Below are 16,039 nucleotides of genomic sequence, written 5' to 3'. Positions count from 1 at the left end.
CGCTGTGGATTTCTTGGGTAATGTGTCTGACGTAGCCCAACCAGGGCAGACTACAGTCTCTGAATTTTTTTATTTTTAGTATTTTCTAGCAGCAAAATCCAGATGATACTGATGTGACGGCACAGGACATCCTTGTGATCAGAGCCTCCGGGCAGCCATCTTTCTTCTGTCTGTCCGGTCCACCACTTGACCTGTGCAGGTTGGTCCATCTTTATATTATTGTATTTTTACTACGTCTCATCGACTTCTATACAACATAACATGAATGACTGGAATTCGATTCTTCTGACATCACTCAACTCCTATATTACCTACAGTCCTTCCAAATGAGTAGAGATGGACGGAACAAAAATCTTTGTGAGTGTGTATATATGTATTAGTTGTTCCTTATGTGCCTGTGCTATCTCCTCTTGGCCTCCAGGTGGAGCTATACCTATAACGTTGCCCTCTCCAAAGTTGAGCATGACTATGTTCAGTAATAGTAGTGGGCGGAGCTGTGACTACCTCTCATTCATAGGTACAACCTGGATAAAGACTTTAGATCGCGCACTCCTACCATCTCAAATATTTTCATCGCCTCCCCTTCCCCCATCTGTTCTGCCTGGAGCTGATGACGTAATAACTTAGACAGTAAGATTGAAAGGAAAGCCCAAGGACAACCATCACAAGGCATGTGAAGTAACCAGCGACAGAATGTCTGTGTATCTCATGGTGACTTCATGTGTTGCCTCCCCCCCGCCCCCACGTATCTTCTATTCAGTACCACCCACCACTCTGGGTGCAGGTATTGTGTCTGAAAGGGATCTGTTATGGTGGACAGAATATATCTGCAACAAGTCTGCCATGTGTCAGTATACCCTAAAGCTAAGTCCTAACTTCTTTGGAGATGGCCTGCAGTGTAAAGAATGGGGTTCTCCCCCAGGAGCTTGTACCCATACAAGTACAACTTAAATGACTTTAATATGAATCATTTACAGCGCTGGCTTGATCAAATTCTGGCTTAAAATAGGTGAATTTTAGGACATCTAGTTTTTCATAGACAAACTTGACAAGGGGCATGGCTTAATGCATTGCTCCGCTTGTATTCTATGGTGAGTGTCCATTGCTCTCAGCCGATGACAGCAGCGGACATTAATAACAATAGTGTGAATATACTCTTACTACTAATCCTAAGATTACACGGTCTGCCTATTTTAGTAAATCTGATCCAATGTATCCTGTTAGTTTATATCTGAAATACTAATACACTTGACTACTCCATGGAGCCTTAGACCCAACCAGGGGATCTCCTCCATGCTTTACAGTGCAGGCTGCATGTCTAGAACCAAATAATAGAATACAGTACTGGCGTTTCTGAATGTTGGTTATTCATTCTGTTGGTGTTGGAGACCTCTTAGAAGTCACCGCTCTGGAATCTTGGACACGTTTTAACATGTAGTTGAGTTACGGCAGCATCGGATTCCAGGAGACATAAGGGTGCTTGTCCTGATTGTAAGCTCCTCGGCTCCTTCTCTAGGTCTAAAAGGTCACTGAGGCTTTTACGTGGGTACAAGAATCCTGACCCAAAGGGCTTACCTTGTAAAAGTGGTATGTAAGAGATCAAAGAAGTGTCACCTCCGTGTATAGGGAATGTCCAAAGACAAGGACTTCAAGGGTAACTCCACTTGTAAAAAGTTATTTTTAGGTTGGTGGGGAGGAGACCAATACAATACAATATGCTTTATTGGCACAACTGAAAACTCAATTGGCAAAGAATGGTGGGGGTGGAGTGGGTGGTTTTGGGGTACAGTAATCTTTGGGGTCTCTTCGTTCTTGTTTGGGACATGTTGGGGTGGGTGGGTGATTTGGTGCGGTGATAAGGGGGTTTAATAGTCTTTGGGGTCTCCTCTTCCTCTCGTTTGGTGGCAGAGATCTCCACATTGGGTTCCTTAGACCTTACTATGATTCCTGTGCCAGGATGCTATCATTTACTTTGCCCACTATTTTCCTTTAAAGCTTTCCAGCATCTGCCTGGCATTATTTTTCGGTTGTCAATGATCCTCTATAATATTGGTCACGTACAAGGTCTCTACAGTTTTCTGATATTACTGTATTGTATCCTGACATAAGGTTCAGATTTTGGGGCCCCCCATCTAATTACCCCCCAGAGATCGCACCATCTGGACTTGTAACTTCAGTCCTGGTCGCAGTTTACAGACGTGTTTGTATCTTATAAACAACAATTACATGTGGATCCAAAATTCTCCATTCTGGACACAATGTCCTGACAGAGGGAGGCGCAACGGCCCCCACACCACCCCCCACAGAGCTGAAATGTTTATTATAACCTTATAAACTCCAGACATCCCATGAGTGACGCAGGCAGGGGGTTAATGGGGTGTGAAGATTGCAGGAGGGGTAATGAGGTGTCAAAATGGAAGCAAAGTGGAACCAGGTGGAGAAGATTCACCTTACACATTCAGTAATGTAAAGAAATATCCAAGAAATGTTCTTGGAAGTAAATTGTGAAAGACCAAGCACCATGACCCTGAACTGTTAGTGTAATGCTCTGCAAAACTGCAGTGATGTAGTAATCTGCAGAATATATCCATATGTCCCTGGGGTTGGGTAGAGTGGACAGTGCGATATTCTGCAGATCTCTAAAGATGTCGGTGGTTTAATAATCTGCAGAATAGATCACTGTACACCTGGGTAGGTAGAGGCGACCGCACAATGTTCTGCAGATTTCTAGGGTGGTCAGAGATGTAGTAATCCGTAGAATATATCGCTATGTATCTGGGGTAGAGGGGACAGCGCAATGTTCTGCAGATCTCTAAAGATGTCAGTGGTTTAGTAATCTGCAGAATATATCACTATGTTTTGGACAGGGGTAGAGGAATGTCTTATTGGCAGCTGAAGGGTTAACCCTGTATTGGCAGCACAGAGGGAGTCAAGGGTTGATGCTTTAACTGTATCCTGTTTCTTTAGGACCCAGCGGAGCAGTTCAGGCTGGATGTAGGGATTTGTCCCCTTGTGAGAGCCTCAGATAGAGAAGACAGCAAGAGACTGCAAGACCGAAAAGACAGCCGGGAGCCTGCAACACTACCCTGTGGTAAGACACTGCACCCCCCTCCTCATACCTAGGACACCCCCAATCTAGACCAGGACCTCCCTGCTCATAGGTTGGGGTGCCCGCTCTAGGCTAGGGGCTCATTCATTTCTACTTTGTGCCCTTTAGAAGTTCATTGATTCTTGTTCCATCAATATAGGAAATATTCTGTGCCACATAGTAATAAGTGCTGCCTGGCCACACCCCCTTATCTGCATACTAATTGATTAGTTACTCTGTAGACAATTAGTCAGATGTAAAGTTACTTTATTCTTTTCTACGATCAATGACGGGACCTCAGCAGGATTAACCCTTTAGTGTGTCACACCAGTGCAGTTTCATTGGTTAAATTTTGATATGGGCAGTTTCTGAGGGGGAGCAGCGTTTCCCATATTTTTTGTGTTTGGGGGCGATAGAAGGGTTAATACCACCTTCAGACAATATGTCTGCTCCAGACGTCTGATGTCATTGGGGTTCACTTGTACGGTTTTGGTTTGTGTCATATATTGGGGGTCTTGGACAAATGATGGGTCACCTCACTATATAGTACAGGTAAAATAAGTCTTCGGGGTAGGAGTTCTGGGGGGTCCTTGCGCTGGGCTTTTTATAGTGCCCCCTAGTAATCATGGGGGCCGTGTATAATTACACCCCTTCCCTCCGGCAGCTCATATAATTAGAGTTTGTCTTCCTGGTCAGCTGCCAAATTCTAAACTTTGTCTCGTTTTTTTTGCCTTTTGTCCCCCTTGTTCACAGCTGGAAATGTATAAAAGGGATTTAAGGGGTGGGGGCTGGGAGTGGCCCCTGGGGGGGGTTCAGAGGGGTGGGCTGTCCTGGATTTTGGATGGGGTGGGTTAGAGGGGGGTTTGCTGATGAATCCCAGATGTTTCCATCCTCTATGAACCACAAAATGAAGGGAACAAAGGCTTCCTCTATTTCAGGAGGGGAGCAGAGACTAGGGGGGGGGGTTTGATCACTTTTACAGCTGGACGTCACCTTGCACCAGGCACTCACCAGGTCGCAGTTGCTCAGGAGCAGCTGTCGGGACTGTTTGGTGGCAACAAACGTCCTGTGTTGTGACAAGGACAACTGTATAAAGAAAGTTTGAGGTGGTTGACTCAAGAGCTGACAATCGCGTACCCCCATCCTGCACCATCTGGACACCTGTAAAGTGATTGGGCTCCTGACCTGGCTGTTACTGGGGCCCCTATGATAAATAATTGGGTATCAGTGCTTTTGTCTAGCAGTGGTGATGTCCCGGGAGGTTGAGGCTTATCGCTATATAATTGTCCCCATGCTGCTCTGCCAGACGTTATCTTATCCACCAACTCGTGTGTGCTGCGGACGCGGCCATGTACTCTCTCCACCCCATTGTCGTCTGGGCTGCATTGGCCAGTGACAGGAGGCGCTACATTCTGCAGCAGCGGCCACATCTCTTTGGATCCGCCGTTAATAGATTCCTGAATGTAAGGCCCTTGAGACACACTAAAGAACTTGCAGCCAATCCGCATAGTCAGGAGGGGTCACGTGACCGGTCTCCCCGACTCCTTAGTGATAGACGGCATTCTAGTGTATGAGGTGTCAGTGGCCGAGCTCTCTGGATTGGTAGCATGTCTTCATATAAAGATATTGCTTCCCTATAACAACAATAATATCCGTAAGCGCTCTGCTTGCGCAGTTGTCAGGGCCGCCATCTTTTCCTTCATCATGATGTAATCCCGGGCACCGGTGCGGTCTCTTGTTTTTTGGCAGCTCCCATCACGTAGACCCTGCAGTCATGAAAACCTGAGAACCTCCTGAGTCTGGCAGCAAAAAGTGGAAAAAGTGATGTATGGAGTATGTACCTGTGAGCGACATTGTGCCAGCGCCAATGGGGGGGGGGGGGGTTACACATTTACAACAAGTCTCCTATTTTGTTGGTAAAACCTCTAAGGCCTCGTGCACACGAGCGTGCGCATTGTCAGGGTCTTAGCCGTGTGTTCGATGGCCAGCACACTGATCTATTATATGGCATGTCCCCATGTATACACACCGGTCTTATTCCCTTTGTGGTCTGGGCTCAGCCAAGTAAATGAATGAATTGTGTAGGAACGGGAGGCACATGAACATTATCCATATGCCATTTAGCCATGGACCTGCCACGTGCATAAGGCCTAAGAGTCGGCTGAGGATCAATATGTGACCAGTGACTAAATAATGGTCATTGTCATGTGACTGCAGCGTCCAGATCTGTCATTCCTTGCATGGTCGGATAAGAACGTCGCTGTGGCTATGGCTGGTCTGTGGCTCTAAAGGTTTCGAGATGCCTCATGGTTGATCTGTGGCTGTCTCATGCTTCCACTATGGCTTTGGCCATGACCGGCTTGGGGGTTTAGTCTGGACTTGATGTGCTATGGGGGCTACAGACAGAATTTGGCTTTTTTCCAGACTCTTCTGAACTTCCCGGATAATAACGTAAACCACTCACATTCCCGACAGAGGATCGTGTTATGTCTGCATCGGGCGGGAAGCAGACGGTTAGATTGGAAGCTCCTCTGGGGGCAGAAAATTCCTGACTCCATTGTTATATTCTACATTGAGGCGTCTAAGCCTCTATACGGGGATGAACAACACAGGTATACAGTCCAGACTATGGCTGCTGTATGTGTGTACCTGAGATGTATAACACAGGTATACAGGCCTGTCCGTGCCTGCTATATATGTATATTGGGGATGAACTACATGGGTATAAAGTCCAGTTGTCTGTATATACCTGAGAAGTACAAGACAAGTATACAGTGCAGACCATGCCCGCTGTATTTGTATACCAAGAATGTGGGTATACAGTCCGACCCATGCCTGCTGTACCTGGCGTAAATCTCAGGTATATTCAGGTATATAGTTAACATCCCGCCTGCTATGTGTCGGGGATGAACAACACGGGTATACAGTTCAGACCTTGTCTGCTGTCAGTACATACCTGAGATATATGACAAGTATACAGTCTACACCCAAACTGCGATCTATATATACCTGAAATGTCCAATTGTATCCCTGTGTACCTCAAACTTGCAGACTTGATCTGATCTCCTATAACGCCAAAGATGGCTGGATATTGATTCCCGGATTGCAACGGTTGGGGTGAATTACGTATAAGGCGCCGTCGCCTTGTATTTACCTGGTGGTGACATCTGTACACTCTGGGGTGGTGCAGGGTTATCCTTCTGTCATGTTGCGTCCGTCCAGTCTGTCGCTGCGGGAGTCTGCTAGATGCAGCCGTGTGCATTGATCGGCTCTGACTGACCCCCATGGCCCTTGGGCACTTTGCCCGGCTTCTCATTGCTCTTACAAAGATGTGAAAAAAGAAATATTAAGAATTGTGTCTTTGATGATTTTCCTGAAACTTTGATCAAAAACCAACAAAAAAAGCCCGCTGGGAGACCCGGAGTAATGAGCGGGCAGATTTATTATGCCTTATATGCCAGTTTTCTGGTGTACAAGACTTAAAATGTAATTATTTTCCGCAAAAAAATTTCTGACTATTTTTGGCGTTTTATGCTTTTTTGCCACTTTCCTAAAAATTCTGGGGCATTACAAGGTTGTGCAGGAGTGGGGCTATCGCCTCTGCCAAAGTTACCATTTGTGCCAAGACTCTGGCATAGATGATGTGGAGATTGAGCTGAAGTAGGTGGCCCAGCAGGGGGCGCCCCTCCATTTATGTGCCTCCTCATATATAAGGCACAACCTGCACCAGCGAGGGGGCTATGAAGGATGGCATGGATAGTGGCAGTCTCCGAAATCTGCCATAGTGTGCCTAGGGGCCTACATGCAATTTATTACCTCACCCCAATTTGCAAATTCCTAATTCTGCTCCAATGGACTGTTTCTCTCCTGTGGTCCTGTCAGAAGCCTCCTGACTGGATTGGGTCCCGCTTTAGGGCCCAAGTTCCTTCAGTTACATTAACGTAAGAGGTAAATGGTCAGTGACTGGAAATCGGAGCAAATCTGACTTGTTCAGAGCAACCAATCACAGCCCATAGCAGCCAATCACCGTACCACTTTCATTTTTCAAGAGCCAAATGTGGCATGCGCTTACATGACGTAAGATGGTGGCAATGAAGTAAGAAAATTGTTTTGCAATGTTGGAATTTTCAGTACCGGGTCTGATGTGTCTGCCAAATGAAGGTTTCAGAATAAATTTGGTAACTTTGCTCCACATAGAAATTGCATTTTGCGATGGGTGAAGTAAATCTAAACCACTGGGTTATGGGAGAAGTGCGACCGCCCAAAGACGTCATGTACCAGCGTAGTCCTAAAAAGTCGATCAGGCTGACTAGTATGGAACAACAAATGCCACAAACTATGGTATGGCACATCTAATGAAAACGTCTGGGTGGTCGACAGCATCTGAATGAACCTCTACCAGAACATGGGATCGGCCATACTAGAAAGAGCAATTCACCAGAGGTGCGCTGTCCTGCATGAATTTCAGACCCAACACCATGTTTTCTGTGGGGATACATGAAGGACTCAGTGTATCTGCTCCACAACCACAAGATCTGATCAACCATCACTGACACAGTGGAAACCATATAGGAGGATATGCTGTATACATCCATCCCATCCCATTCATTCCATCCATTCCATCCATCCATCCATGATAACAATATTACAGCCAAAGGAGGAGTTTTGGGGGAAAATTGGGTGCCTCAGGCCTAGGATACAGGATAAGATATGGCTGGACATAGAGGTATACAGGTTCAGTATGGTATTCTGCAGCATGTTCACCTACAGATGTTACAGCCGGGACTGTAGATCCTGCACACTCATTCCTTGGTGTCACAGCTGGTCCCATAAATTCTCAATTGGTGATAAATTTGACAAATGAGGAGGTCAATATAGTGTTATAATCTGGTGGACATGTATGAGTGTGGGCGAGCGTTATCCTGCGATGAGACAACATGTGTCTATAGGACATCCTGTACATATGACTGAGCTGCTGGTTGCCTCATATAACTACTAGGGGTGACTGACTCGTGTCCTGGGAACCCTTCACATACTGTCCAGGTTTCTCTTTCATGACCCCGCTACACACAAAGGAGACAGTGTCTGGTTGTCAGTGGCGGGCCATGTAGTGGGCGCTGCAACACCAAATTTCCCTTCAACTGCCTAGAAATGGTCTGAGCAGAGTTGGGGGAGTGTAATGAAGGCACCACCTGTGTCTGCGGGGTGGGCAAGGAAATTGTGGGGGCTGCTTGAGTTTGTTGGCAGATCAAACTATTGTCTGTCTGGACCGTCCAGAGACTGTTCGCTGTGTGTGCGAGCGCTCCCATAACCGCTGCTCCCAACATCTCCTAACAGAAAGGGCAGAATGGCCAAGATGGCGGCCAAGTCACTGAAACATCCATCCTGCTTCTCTCAGTCCAATGATGCCCCCACTAGGGGGTTTATCTGCTACCCAGTTGGCCAGTCCAAGCCTGTGTATAATCCTGGAGCTGCCATCTTGGTCTCCTGGTCGTCTCCTCAGAGTACAAGTGATATTTCTGAGCTAGTCCTTTCTCTCTTCTCCACTCTGTCATGGGTTTTGTGTCCATGTCCACTATCATGGTCTCTGCTGGGAATTGTAGTTTTATATTAATGTTAAAAACAAGGAAAAGTCCTGGCAGGAATAAATGGATATTAACCATATTAACTCCACATTGTGACTTCTTGCTGTATGAGGGCGAGTGCATCTTAGAGGACGTCCCTCTCCCTCTGGAGTCACCATTAAATTCTCCTGGTTTCTGTATTGCAGATAACACCGGTTCCTGCAGCCATGCGCGCCACTTGTCTCCTCATCCTCTGTGTCCAGGGTAAGTAAGGCACCCCCACACTGTATCCATTACCCGCACCCAATCTCATTAACTATTGCTCTGCCTCATCCATCAGAAAGATCAGAACATGGCGGCAGCACGTTGGTCAGCACGTATCGCAGGGTGCCCCTCCCTGGACACTGTTCACATGACAGACAGATACTAACCTACTGTTCATTGTATTTGCAGGAATTTTGGCTCAACAGTTTGAAGTCAATCCCCAGTACGACATCCCCACAGGTAAGAATAAACATGGCGCCATCTCCATCACCTCTCCTACACCTGTCTGCGTCCTCCCATTTATTCAGACCCCACACAATCTTCATGTCCGAACACCCATAATATAGCGTTTGTCCCTCACCGGTTTATAGATCCTTACTTGCTGTCAGTGAATGGCCACATTTATGGTTTATACTCAGAGCCTGACCTAAAAGTTATCACAGCTGAAGGTTTGTTACAATGATATCAATATAAAGTATTCTCTATGAGCTGAACGCAGGTTGGATGCTAACACTGGAACAAACCCTCAGCTTTGGAAAGTATTAAAGGGGTTATGCAATGAGCAATATTTTTTTCTCAATCTGTAGGGGTCTGACATTTGAGAATGGGGGATATTTTAGCAGCCATGGGAATCGCAGCCGATCTGTCGTTGGCGGACACAGAAGCTGCTCTCAGATTTGTGCTGCTGCTATGTGGATGGGTTTCCAGAAGTCGACTGTCCATTCACTGACAAGTCAAGATCTTAATCATGAAGTCTATGAGAACGTGGCGTTATAATGGTTTTGTTTAAGTCCGATCAGACTGGACCAGTAAACCATTAAAGGGGTGGTGGGAGATTTAAAGGAAAGTTCTCTTATTTTCCCGCATCCAGCAGCAACTTTCCCTGCATAAATGGGGCTGAGTTGTAATACCAGTCTTGGATAAGAGGGGCACTGCTTCTGTATAAATATAGCAAACCTTTACTATAAACCGTACATTATAGCTGAGGGCCTGGTACAGATTTTGTTCTGAGGCCTAGGAGATTCATGTTGCACGTCTGGACTTGAGGAATATTTTGCCGCATCTCACCTCATCTTCTTTTTTGTCTTTTTCAGAGGTTCCTTATTACTATGACTATGAGGGTAAGTGCCGAGAGGAAGCAGATATGACTGAGGGAATTGCCCTTTGATCACATCATTGGCCATCTTGTATGCTGTGTATATATACAGTGTTGGCCAAAAGTATTGGCACCCCTGCAATTCTGTCAGATAATACTCATTTTCTTCCAGAAAATGATTGCAATCACAAATTCTTTGGTATTATTATCTTCATTTAATTTGTCTTCAATGGAAAACCACAAAAAGAATTGTCAAAAAGCTAAATTGGATATAATTCCACACCAAACATAAAAAACAGTATTGGCACTGTTTGAAAAATCATGTGATGCTTCTCTAATTTGTGTAATTAACAGCACCTGTTACTTACCTGAGGCACCTAACAGGTGGTGGCAATAACTAAATCACACTTGCAGCCAGTTAAAATGAATTAAAGTTGACTCAACCTCTGTCCTGTGTCCTTGTGTGTACCACATTGAGCATGGATCAACACTGTAGGGGACTGTAGGGTTATAGGTTGGACTTGATGGACTCATGTCTTTATCCAACCTCATCTACTATGTAACTATGTAACTATGGAGAAAAGAAAGAAGACCAAAGAACTTTCTGAGGACTTGAGAAGCAAAATTGTGAGGAAGCATGAGCAATCTCAAGGCTACAAGTCCATCTCCAAAGACCTGAATGTTCCTGTGTCTACCGTGCGCAGTGTCATCAAGAAGTTTAAAGCCCATGGCACTGTGGCTAACCTCCCTAGATGTGGACGCAAAAGAAAAATTGACAAGAGATTTCAATGCAAGATTGTGCGGATGGAGGATAAAGAACCTCGACTAACATCCAAACAAGTTCAAGCTGCTCTGCAGTCCAAGGGTATAACAGTGTCACCCCGTACTATCCGTCAGCGTCTGAATGAAAAGGGACTGTATGGTAGGAGACCCAGGAAGACCCCACTTCTTACCCAGAGACATACAAAAGCCAGGCTGGAGTTTACCAAAACTTACCTGAGAAAGCCAAAAACGTTTTGGAAGAATGTTCTCTGGTCAGATGAGACAAAAGTAGGAAAAGGCCTCAACATAGAGATTACAGGAAAAAAAAGAGGCCTTCAAAGAGAAGAAGACGCCCCCTACAGTCAGACATGGCGGAGGTCCCTGATGTTTTAGGGTTGCTTTGCTGCCTCTGGCACTGGACTGCTTGACCGTGTGCATGGCATTATGAAGTCTGAAGACGACCAACACATTGTGCAGCATAATGTAGGGCCCAGTGTGAGAAAGCTGGGTCTCCCTCAGAGGTCATGGGTCTTCCAGCAGGACAATGACCCAAAACACACTTCAGGTCAGCACTAGAAAATGGTGGTGAGAGAAAGCACTGGAGACTTGTAAAGTGGCAGCAATGAGTCCAGCCCTGAATCCCATAGAACACCTGTGGGGGAGGAGAGATCTCTTGATGGCAGTTTGGAGAAGGCCCCCTTCACATCTCAGGGGGGACCTGGAGCAGTTTGCCAAAGAAGAATGGTCTAAAATTCCAGCAGAGCCTTGTAAGAAACTCATTGCTGGTTAGCGGAAGCGGCTGTGCGCAGTTATTGTGTCTAAAGGTTGTGCTACCAAGTATTAGGCTGAGGGCAGGGCCGGCTCCAGGTTTTTATGGGCCCTTGGGCGACAGAGCCTCAGTGGGCCCCCTTGTGGAGGAGGTAGGGGAGTCGAGACACTGTGCGTTGCAGATGAAGCGAGTGACGTCATGCAGGAGTGTGGCGTCACCAACGCCATACCTCCCAATCTTTTAAAGAGTAGAAAGAGGGGCAAAATGTGCGGTGCGCTCTGCGCGCCGCGGCAAATTTAGCTCCGCCCTCTTTTATGTTGATTCCACCCATTCTCATTCATTTATCATGTGCTCCCACACAGTATAATCCTCCTACAGTCACCCGTAAATTATATGCCCCCCTCCATCTCTCCCCCAGTTTCATATACACCCTTCCTCTGCCCCCAGTTTCATGTCTCCCCTCCATCTCTGTCCCCAGTTTCATCACGTTCTCCCCCTTCATCTGCCCACAGTTTAATGTCCCCCGTCTCTGCCCCAGTGTCATGCCGTTCCCCCCCTCCCCTTCATTTGCCCCTTCAGTTTCATTGGGCCCCCTCCATCTCTGTCCCCAGTTTCATGCCGTTCTCTCCCCACCCCCTTCCCCAGTGTCATGCCGTTCCCCCCCCCCCTTTCATTTGCCCCCTCAGTTTCATTGGGCCCCCTCCATCTCTGTCCCCAGTGTCATGCTGTTCTCCCCCCCTCCATCTGCCCCAGTGTCATGCTGTTCTCCCCCCCTCCATCTGCCCCAGTGTCATGCTGTTCCCCCCTCCCCTTCATTTGCCCCCCAGTTTCTTTGGGCCCCCTCCATCTCTGTCCCCAGTTTCATGCCGTTCTCTCCCCACCCCCTTCATCTTCTCCAGTGTCATGCCGTTCCCCCCCTTCCCCTTCATTTGCCCCCCAGTTTCAAGGGGCCCCTTCATTATGTTTCACCTTAATATGTAATACAAAACAAACACTTACATCACTCACCTTCCCTCGTTCCCCCGACGCTCCTCTCTCCGCTCTCCCTCCAATCACATACGCGATGCAGGAGCTGTGAGATCAGCTCCTGCTTAGCTCCGGACCGGCTTACGTGTGTAGGCGTGATGCGATGACGTCATCGCGCCTACACACGCAAGCCGGGGCCGGAGCTTTAAAGCAGGAGCTGATCTCACAGCTCCTGCATCGCGTATGTATTTCAGCTCATCGGCGGACGGACGCCGATGAGCTGAAATTGTGACAGGCAAGTGTCGGGGGGCCCCCAGAGGCTCTATGGGCCCCGGAACTTGCCCGACTATGCCGTGCGCTGACGCCGGCCCTGGCTGAGGGCGCCAATACTTCTGTCCGGCCCATTTTTGGAGTTTGTGTAAAATGATCAATGATTTGACTTTTTTTCGTTCTCTTTTGAGTTTTTTCATTGCAAGCAAAATAAATGAAGATATTAATACCAAAGAGTTTGTGCTTGTAATCATTTTCTGGAAGAACACGAGTATTATCTGACAGAATTGCAGGGGGGCCAATACTTTTGGCCAACACTGTAATGTGCTGATCTGTGAGTCTGTGGGAGATCCTGGATTGTAAACTCCTCCAGTAACTTCCCTGATACTCTCCAGTTTTACTTTGTCTCTAATATTCTCCCGGCAGATCAGGTGGTGGTGCAGCAGCCGAACCAGCATGTCCAGACTGGATTCCACGTATTGACCCAACCGGATCAGGAGCAGGTGCTGGAGCAGTATGTCCCCCAGCAACAGCAACAAACCCAACAGGAGATCATCCCAGTACCAACATTTGGTAAGAAGGTGAAATCCAAATCCATGAAATGTTCTGTGTGTAATGTTGTAGTCAGTGTCTCTGGAGATAGTCTGCGGCCGCTTAGTTGTTTGTCTTTTATTCCAGATTCTTATCAGACTGAACCAACAGAACCTGGACCACTAGGTAAGTGTCATATGGATCCGACACCCTATAGCCCATATAGTGGAGGTAGCTGGTAGGGGCACCAACAAACCATTCTACCTAGGCCAGGAAACTGGGCTAAGAGCGGGGAGGAGAGGAGAAGCTACACAGCATTCAGTAGTGGGGCCATATCTGGAATACTGGGTTCAGTTCTGAAGACCTCACCTATAAAACATATAGATAAATTAGAACAGGCAAAGGGTGGTGAAGGGGTCCGAATCATAAAGCAGGTCAGGAGAGACTTAAAGGGGTTGTGCTGTTATAGACATTTATCCATAGGACAGGGGATACATGTCTAAACACTGGGGGCCTCGTTGTTGGATCCCCAAGTACTCAGAAAATCCCCCAAAACCTCCAGTGTTCTTACATGACTGGTACTGCTATGGTGTAACCATCTACAGCCCCATAGTCACACTAGCATGCTGCCGCTGTATTCACAAGGAGGCTTTCGAGGGTCTTTATTCCTTGTCCTCCTGGCACAAAGAACTTAGTCTGTATAGCCTTAAGGAAAGAGGGGACATGATCAAACCATAAGGTCCGGGAGGGAGAAAGACGAGCACATGGGGCACAACCTGAAGATCAGACGTAATGTCAGGAAATCACATTTTACTGATACAGTTGTTGAGACTTGGAACAAACTTCCAGCAAATGTGGTGGTAAATCTACAGTAAGTAAATATGAGCATGTCGGGGTAAACACAGGTCTTAAGATGACATGGGAATAATATAAGGGCTGAATAGAGGGACCAGGGGGTCTTGGGGGCTCCCAACTCCCGATATGGGATAATATAATTTTATTAGCAGGCAATGAATAGATGATGATGATGATGATGATGTGGTGTTCAGTGCTGTCTTGTATTCCCTCACAGATTGCCGTGAAGAGCAGTATCCCTGCACCCGCCTGTACTCCGTCCACAAGCCCTGCAAGCAATGTCTGAATGGGATCTGTCTGTACAGGTGGGTGGCTGTGCTCTGTGGGCCTGGCATGAGAATGAGGGGGGCTGTGCTCTGTGGGCCTGGCATGGGCATGAGGTGGCTGAACGCCAGAGACACTATGGTGGTTGTGCTTTGCAAGGTCCTGGTGCTTAAACAGGTGGCTGGGCTTCTGCATGAGGACTGGAAACTGTCCACAGAGGCTGTGATAGGGACGGCTGCCATATGCAGGGAGTGTGCGGATGGATGTCTTTGCTCCTGTGGGAATGGACCGTGGAGTCAGAGTTGGGAAGAAGTTGCCTCTGGCTTCAAAATGAAATGACTTTATATTCTATAAAGATGAATATTGTATAATTAGATATAGAGGTTATAACATTTATTGGGGATCTTTACTGCTTCTCAGTAACCAAAATAGAGTTGGAGGTTTGGCCTACAGACCCCACGCACTGGTGAGCGTGTCTGGTGTATGGCTTGTGATGCCCATGTACCAGCTGGCAGCTCCAGTCAGTACACAGAACCTCTAAACCCATCTTGTGCCCCTGACCACTCATTTATGTGTCTTTTCAGCCTCCGGCGCATGTATGTGATCAACAAAGAGATCTGTGTACGCACGGTGTGCGCCCATGAGGAGCTCCTGCGAGGTGAGAGCGGCTGCAGTAATGTATAGATCAGTGATGAAGAGACGGAGTACTGGGAATCATGTGCATTACATTAACCTATTACTTCCTCATGTATTATACATTATTTAATATCAGTTACCCACACCCCAATAAAGGGGACCACAAGTAACAACACTAAATCTGAGGTGCCCACTGTATCACCGTAATGGCGCCAACCAAGTATAACACGTGTGCACACCTGTTTTTGTGTTGTATCTTTCACCTCTGTCGGCCATGTTGGAGCAGTCACTCTCTCTCTTCTCTCCTCAGCTGACCTATGCAGGGACAAGTTTCCCCGCTGTGGGGTGGTGGCGTCCAGTGGGCTCTGTCAGTCGGTGGGCACTCACTGCACCAAGAGCTGTGGAGGCTGTTAGAAGAGGATGTGCCACCAAGAGGAGAAGCAACTCGCCACCGGAGGGCGCCCTGAGCCCTTAATCGCAGTCAGTGTGATTACTGGAAGGGGTGGGAGGTGCTAGTATTATATTCCCCTATATTTTACTGTATTGTACTGTATGTGCCACGGTCAGGGCATTGTGGACTCTTGCCCTTCTGTTCACTTGTCCCTGCCTTATAATAACCAGCCCAGCACACTGCACTGCTCCACCATATTCCTATTGACTCTGCTCTGCTTGGGACTGGTTTCTCCAGCAGTGGAGGGGTCCGGAGCTTCGGGTACATTGCGGCCTGTCGCTGGGAGCGGCAGCGGGTCAATGTGTACTGAAGAACCCGAGCTCCAGTCATTGTGTACTGTATGATCTCCTGCCTCTCGCTGCTCAGTGTATGTCCTCATCCATGTCCCTCACACAAGGCTCTGCCTGTCACTACCCCCGAATCGTCATCCACCTCACCTTGTGGGACATCTGACTTCCTTTTTGTAATGTGTTTTGTATAAAAGATAAATAAAAGTGCAGAATTTTACCCTGTGCCCCTGAGG

The 16,039-nt window shown here is 47.3% G+C and overlaps 1 protein-coding gene across 1 annotated transcript; it reads left to right on the top strand.

Annotated features, from left to right (window-relative positions):
- Positions 1–2,992: 2,992 nt before the first annotated feature.
- On the top strand, positions 2,993–16,024 carry MFAP2 (microfibril associated protein 2). The gene is made up of 9 exons (XM_075277818.1): positions 2,993–3,091; positions 8,859–8,916; positions 9,106–9,156; positions 10,011–10,037; positions 13,206–13,352; positions 13,458–13,496; positions 14,383–14,470; positions 15,014–15,087; positions 15,376–16,024. Exons 2-9 carry the CDS (start codon positions 8,880–8,882, stop codon positions 15,477–15,479), a joined length of 567 nt encoding a protein of 188 aa, XP_075133919.1. The 5' UTR covers positions 2,993–3,091; positions 8,859–8,879; the 3' UTR covers positions 15,480–16,024.
- Positions 16,025–16,039: the final 15 nt, after the last annotated feature.

The sequence above is a fragment of the Leptodactylus fuscus genome, chromosome 6, assembly GCF_031893055.1.
Source record: "Leptodactylus fuscus isolate aLepFus1 chromosome 6, aLepFus1.hap2, whole genome shotgun sequence".
NCBI lineage: Eukaryota > Metazoa > Chordata > Amphibia > Anura > Leptodactylidae > Leptodactylus > Leptodactylus fuscus.
The sequence above is the reverse complement of the archived record's forward strand: the minus strand, read 5'-3'. Positions and strand labels throughout refer to the sequence as shown.